This window comes from Entamoeba invadens (genome assembly GCF_000330505.1).
Source record: "Entamoeba invadens IP1 unplaced genomic scaffold scaff_1105074726447, whole genome shotgun sequence".
In the NCBI taxonomy this organism is placed as follows: domain Eukaryota; phylum Evosea; order Mastigamoebida; family Endamoebidae; genus Entamoeba; species Entamoeba invadens.
In genome coordinates this window covers 31,471-37,813 of record NW_004191885.1, presented here as the reverse complement: position 1 = coordinate 37,813, position 6,343 = coordinate 31,471, and the positions used below count along the sequence as shown (strand labels likewise).

At 37.3% G+C, this 6,343-nt stretch overlaps 3 protein-coding genes across 3 annotated transcripts; 2 read left to right on the top strand and 1 right to left on the bottom strand.

Annotated features, from left to right (window-relative positions):
* Positions 1 to 560: 560 nt before the first annotated feature.
* EIN_004340 (hypothetical protein) lies at positions 561 to 1,394 on the top strand (the record flags this gene model as incomplete). The annotated part of the gene is made up of 1 exon (XM_004185685.1): positions 561 to 1,394. The coding sequence occupies one exon, from the start codon at positions 561 to 563 to the stop codon at positions 1,392 to 1,394; it is 834 nt and encodes a 277-aa protein (XP_004185733.1).
* A 458-nt stretch (positions 1,395 to 1,852) lies between these two features.
* EIN_004330 (replication-associated protein, putative) lies at positions 1,853 to 3,136 on the bottom strand (the record flags this gene model as incomplete). The annotated part of the gene is made up of 1 exon (XM_004185684.1): positions 1,853 to 3,136. The coding sequence occupies one exon, from the start codon at positions 3,134 to 3,136 to the stop codon at positions 1,853 to 1,855; it is 1,284 nt and encodes a 427-aa protein (XP_004185732.1).
* Positions 3,137 to 4,255: 1,119 nt separating this feature from the next.
* On the top strand, positions 4,256 to 4,953 carry EIN_004320 (hypothetical protein; the record flags this gene model as incomplete). Its single annotated transcript, XM_004185683.1, has 2 exons — positions 4,256 to 4,471; positions 4,519 to 4,953. The coding sequence occupies 2 exons, from the start codon at positions 4,256 to 4,258 to the stop codon at positions 4,951 to 4,953; spliced, it is 651 nt and encodes a 216-aa protein (XP_004185731.1).
* Positions 4,954 to 6,343: the final 1,390 nt, after the last annotated feature.

Genomic DNA, 6,343 nt, shown 5'->3' with positions numbered 1-6,343 from the left:
CTACTTATCGGAAAAAGGCTCTTCAGAGTGCTGACACCAAGTTTCTCAAGTTTAAGTGTACTAACTTGTTTTCAGTCTGTGTGTCACCTTCTGGTAAGGTAGGTGAAACTAGTCATGTAAATACTGCTGGTGTGACTGCTCAACCATTGTTTCATACACTTTTTAATTCTAAAGAATTCATCACTAAGTGTAAAGAGTTTGAGCAGTGGAAGTTGAATGGTGCTCGTGTGAAGATTCTTCCCACTACTTCTCAGACTGATAATACTCTGAATAGTCTTCATTATGTAACTACCGCATGGGATCGTGATGGAATAGAAGCGAATAAAATTCCCGATTATTCCCATCTTTGTCGCCTGTCATCCAAGATTACTAGACAGTGTAATTTGAATGCGACTACTTTTTCTACTCTTAGATTTATTCAGGCTCTTTCTCCACAAGAGAAGAATACTTATGCTCGTACTGACCCACTTACTTCTTCTGATGAAAAAGAAAATATCCAATCATTATTAACTAAATTAAGTACAGAGTCTGATACACACTTGTGGAATCCTGTTTTTCTAATGGGTATTCTTTGTATGCAGAGTGGTGCAGTTTCTGCTGATGCTTATAAAAGCGCTTCTGATGTGAATACTAATATTTTAATTCCTAACCCATCAACTGGGATCCAATCATTTAATTTCATACTTGAGTGGGAGTTTATGTGTCTTTCAGGGGAGTCATGCTCCAGAAGATCACTTCCTATGACTGCAACCCATTTGTTGATGCTTCCTACAGCTAATGTTCTTACACAGACTTCTGCTGATATTGTCAAGCCTGTTGCTCAACCCGTTGTTCTACCTCAAGTTGCTCCAGAATTTTGTAGTTTGTATATTAATAACTTTAAATACATTTCTACTGCAAAAAATGAATATACTATTCCTTCGAATGCTTGTATGGCAAAATCTTATGCTGCTGGTTCAGTTGTTACTGTTAATTTCTCAGCTATATATACACTTGCTGTTGTTTTTACTGCTGAAGGAGTTTATGTATTTTCATATACTGGTTTATCTGATCATTCTTATTCTACAGGTCATACTACTCTTACTTCTCTTTGGTATATGTGCCATATGGATTTAGATGTTTATTGCTTCCTCATTCCTGCTGTTCAGTCTTTTTCAAATGGAACTCAAAATCCCAACTTTTTACTTTCTTTTTATAGTGATTTTTTTCATGCAAGTGTGAAAATGGTTTTCGAATTTTTTTCGCATTTTGTATTGACCTCATACTTTTTCGAATTTTTTTCGCATTTTGTTTTGTGCTTTTTTCGCAATTTGTTTCGTACTTTTCTTTTACCCCCCTCTTACCCCCAAAACATTTATCAAAAATTTATAACCGCCGGTGTTATTATTTTATAACGGACGTTTTAGATGGTATAGTCTATAATTTAGCTCGTTAAATAAAAAAACTCGTTAATTATTCTTAGAGTCCACTTTCTCGTGTTCTGTTCACTGGTCATTTTTTCAAAGTGGCTTTCCAAATGTCCCGAGGTGTTTCCGGAGTGATCCCTTGACGTAATGGAGCAAAAAAAATCCCAAAATGATCGACCCCCCTAGTGTATAGTGTAGTGGGATAATCCACCTTGGGATAGCGAGTATAATCGCAGCGTGAGACCAAGTTGGATTCACGAAGCCCTGGGGGGCGTCGTTCTTTTGTTTCACAAAAAAGCGTAATGAAGGAGGGGGTGAAGGGGAGGAACACTTTCCTTTGTTATAGTAAAAATTTTAATTTATTTTTCTATTGTTTTTACTATTCTTTAAACCGAAGGTGAGCAATGAAAAACTCTTTTAGAGAAAATTGCCCAGCCCGTGGGTCTTTAGTCCTCTGACTTTTTAGCAAGCTTGAATGGTTCTATGAACTTGTCCTCTTCTGTTTTCTTTGCCTCTGCCATAGAGGGCTTTTCAATTTTCTCTTGCTTCTCTTCTTTCTCCTCCGGGTCTTTCAGAGGGATTTCCCCATCTTCTATCATCATTGCAATACGACCGGCAATCCAGGAGCACGCGTCGTCTTCCAGTTCTTCGAGCTCCATCTTTCTCCTTCGTGGAGAAAGACTTTCTTCATCCCAAGTTGCTTCTTCCTTTGTTGGTTTCTCTTCTTTCTCTTCTGGCTTCTCTGGAGGCTTTTCGAATTCTTCGGTTACATCGATTCGCCTCTTTAGTTGCTCGATCTTATCCCACACTTCCCCGTTTGTATGGTTTACAAACATTGTCTCTGGAAGTGCAGGTGCCGTTACAATTATAATATCTGGTGTCCAGGCTACATAACCACCCTTTACTGGAACACGCAGTTTGTAACGGTCGAGTAACCGTAGCAGGAATCCCCATGGACAAGAGTCCACTCTGAGGTCGTCGAGTATTGCTACTTTTTGACCATTGTAGCCATCAAACCACTTAAGGTTCTCGTTTGACATCCAATAGTCTCCACTTAACTCAACTGCCTTCCTGGTTTTGCCAGAACCAGTAGGTCCCCAGAACCAATTGACAGTAGGCTTCTGTCTTTGTTGGGATTCACTCCGTTCCAAAGCAATGGTCTGCTTCAGAATGGTTGCCATCTTTATATGATATGGGGATAGTTCCCCATCATCAATTGCCTCTTCGATGGTCTTAGCCAGTAGTAAGTCTTTGAGGGCTTTTCCTTTCTTCTTTGCCTGTATCGCAGGGCTTTCTCCTTCTTCCAGCCAGTTGTCCTTTTTTTTGCAGTAGGCTATTGCGTCGCGAATAGCCCTTGCTGCTTGATATTGCCCATGAATGTCCCGACTTATCCAGTCTGTCGATAAGTCGAGACATCTACAATCCTTGAAATTTACTTTTTTATCAAGGATTGCAACTGCATGAAGATGCAGTCCTTCTTCTTCGTGGCGCTCTTGACATACTAGGAGGTATTTAATTCCGTAAACTCCTAGTATGGTTTTCAACTGCTTGAAGGCGTTCTCCTTCGGTAAAGCAGTTTGGGGCCAAGTACAGAACAGGTTCTTAGCATTCAACCTGAACTGTACCACCACATCCCCTGTGGGTTTTTTCACCACTGCCCTAGTGGGTTTGTTTGCGGCTGCCGCAGCCGGCTTATCGTTTGCCCCCTCGTTCTTTCTGTTCTCGCTCATGTTCTGTTTTTTAAGCTGGCGCCGTGCATTAATAATATTACAAGGCACGTAGCGATAGCGCAAACCTGCTATTTTGGCCCGCTCTTGGCTTATCCCTCGGGACTTTGGCTAAGATTAGGATACTGTCGGCTAGCGCCAAACTAATTATAGACTTATTATCCCTAGCCCTTGCTTATTTTATAATTTACTATTTCCTTATAGTTTGTTAATTTTTGTTATTTAAAATTATTAATTATATTTTTAATGTTTTTTTCAATAGTTTGTTTTATTAAAAATATTTTGATGTAACTTTTTAAATTTAAGATCTCAATTCAATTAAAAGTTATATGGTTCGCTATACACGCTCTTCTACTGCTTTTCGAAAAAGGTCTTATCGAAAGACATCTCGTAGAAGTACTCGTCGCACTCGACGACCTCGCTCTTATGTTAAGAGGACTACTTATCGGAAAAAGGCTCTTCAGAGTGCTGACACCAAGTTTCTCAAGTTTAAGTGTACTAACTTGTTTTCAGTCTGTGTCTCACCTTCTGGAACTGTAGGTGCAAACAAGTATGTTATTACTGCTGGTGTTACTGCTTAACATTTGTTTCATAAATTTTTAAAATACAAAGATTTTTTTGCTTTGTGTTAGTCATTAAATTTTAAAAAGTTTTTGTCGTTTTTATGTATAACTTATAATTTTTTTAAATAAATGTAGTTATATAGTTTAAACAAATTAAAAAATCATCACAATAAATATAAATTGTATATTAATATTTTTTTTGTTAATTTGTTTAAAAATATTTTAAAATTTTTTTAAACAAGTTAAATATTCAAAATAAATTTCATAAGTGTTCAATTTATCAATTTGATCGTAATGTTATTTGGTCATGATTATGAACAATAATAATTCACATTATTGTTTATTGTTGATGTGATTTAGAATCAAAATTATAAAAAATAATAAAATTTATAATAATGTGAAACGCGAAAATTTTATTGAATCATAAAAAAAAATAAAATGAGATATGAGGTATTATCGATAATCACCAAGTTAACAAATTTTTTATTTATTATTTGTATATATGGTAAAGTTATAATTAAAAACATAAAAAAATAACATATCTAAATATGAAAACACTATGTTAATACCAATTATCGAAAATATCAGATATGATGAAGTGATCGACTATCAGCAAGGAGATGTCAATTTTGGGAGCTACGATGAAGACAGCAATTACCTATTACGGGTATTCGATGACCCCACTTTTGATGGGATTCCCGTAGACAAAACAAAAGGGCTGATGGGATCAGTAACCAAAGAAGTATTAATTCGTGTTCTGTTTGGGATTCGAAAAGTATGGCCGTGTCCAAATATCATGATGTTTAATAGGGAGGAATTTAGGAAATTCCTGTATCGGTTGATGATATTGACTGGTTGGTCAAAAACACGACAATATATCCAAAAATGGATGTCAACAAGATAAAGAACAGTGATAAAAAATGCGAGATTCCTGTTTTCACGGAAGCTGTTTATGATAAAAATTCCCCATTCAAAAGACTTGAGGATTCGGATTATCTTCTCACGGGTGCATTGGAATGTTCGAGAGATGAATTGAAAGCCGTCCTTTTGAAAGATAAAGAAATTCCAAGTTTCTACAATTTGCAGAAGTGGGTTTCTGAAAGAAACAAACAAGTCACAACACAGGTGCCTATTCCAATCAGGCCAACAGTCCAACCAATGGAGGAAGTCCACCAGAGCAACGAGATGGAGGTTGAAGTCCCTCATCCAGAAGACACTGGATTCATCCAAACAGGATACTCCCAGCAATACATCTAATTGATTCGTTTCTTTCCTTTCTTTTTTGGGAAATATACTCGCGCAAAAGAACACTATTAGACGAATATGGCATTAAATACATAATTGTATGCCAAGAAAAACACGCAAAAAGGACTGCATCTTCATGCAGTAATCTTATTAGAAAACAGGGTAAACTTTAGAGACTGCAATTGTCTTAACCTGTCTTCTGATTGGATCAGCAAGTACATTCACGGAAATTATATTGCAGCGAAGTATCCAAAAGACGCAATTTCATACTTGAAGAAAGAAAAAAAATGGTTAGAAGAAGGTAGTACACCTTTAAGTACGAAAAAGATGTCAAACAAAGAGACTTTTGACTATGTGAAGAAATCTAGTAAGGATGAGATCATCAGCGGAGAAAAACTGAGCATGTCACAATCATTACAAGCATTGAAAGTCAAAGGACTTATGAAAAAACCAATGAGAGAAAATCTAAAAGTGCATTGGTTCTATGGTAAACCAGGCTGTGGCAAATCTTACAAAGCGAGAGAAGAAGCAAAACAGAATTGGGGGATGACTGGGCTCGGGTGAAATTCACACTAAACACAGGGTTTTGCATCGGATATGGCTGCGAAAGGGGTGTAATAATAGATGATCTGAGAGCAAGGAGTATATGTTTCGAAGAATTACTGGATCTGCTCGATATTTATCAAATGAGCATAAACGTGAAAGGAAGGTCTCTACCTTGGTACACAGAAGAAATATGGGTCACTTGCCCAGCTACACCAAAAGACCTCTTTACAAACCACACTACTTGAGAAAAATGGGACGGAGTTGACCAACTCGTCAGAAGAGTAACAGAAGTTCGTGAGTTCACAGAAAAATATAAAAAGCCCTCTGAATAAGAGGCAAAAAAAGAAAAACCCACTGAGGTAGTGGTAACTCCAACCTGGGAGTCAGAGGAAGGTTTTTCTCCACGACGGAGAAAAATGGAGATTGAAGAGCTCGAAGATGATGCCTGCAGCTGGATAGCAGGAAAGATTGCAATGATGATTGAGGACGGGGAAATTCCAGAAAATGACCCAGAAGAAAAAATGAAAGAGACGGCTGAAAAAGTAGCAGCCGAGACAAGAGAAGAAATGTTGGGAGAAGTCAAACCGTCCCAAGACTAAAGACCCACGGGCTGGGCGATTTTCTTAACTAAGTTTTTTATCGCCACCTTAACTTATAGAATAGTAAAAATAATAGTAAATTCAATTAAGATTTTTAATAAAGATAAAGAATGTGTTTCTCCGCTCACCCCCGCCTTCATTACGCTTTTTTGTGAAACAAAAGAACGACGCCCCCTATGGGCTTCGTGAATCCAACTTAATCTCACTCTGCGATTATACTCGCTATCCCAAGGTGGATTATCCTACTACACTATACA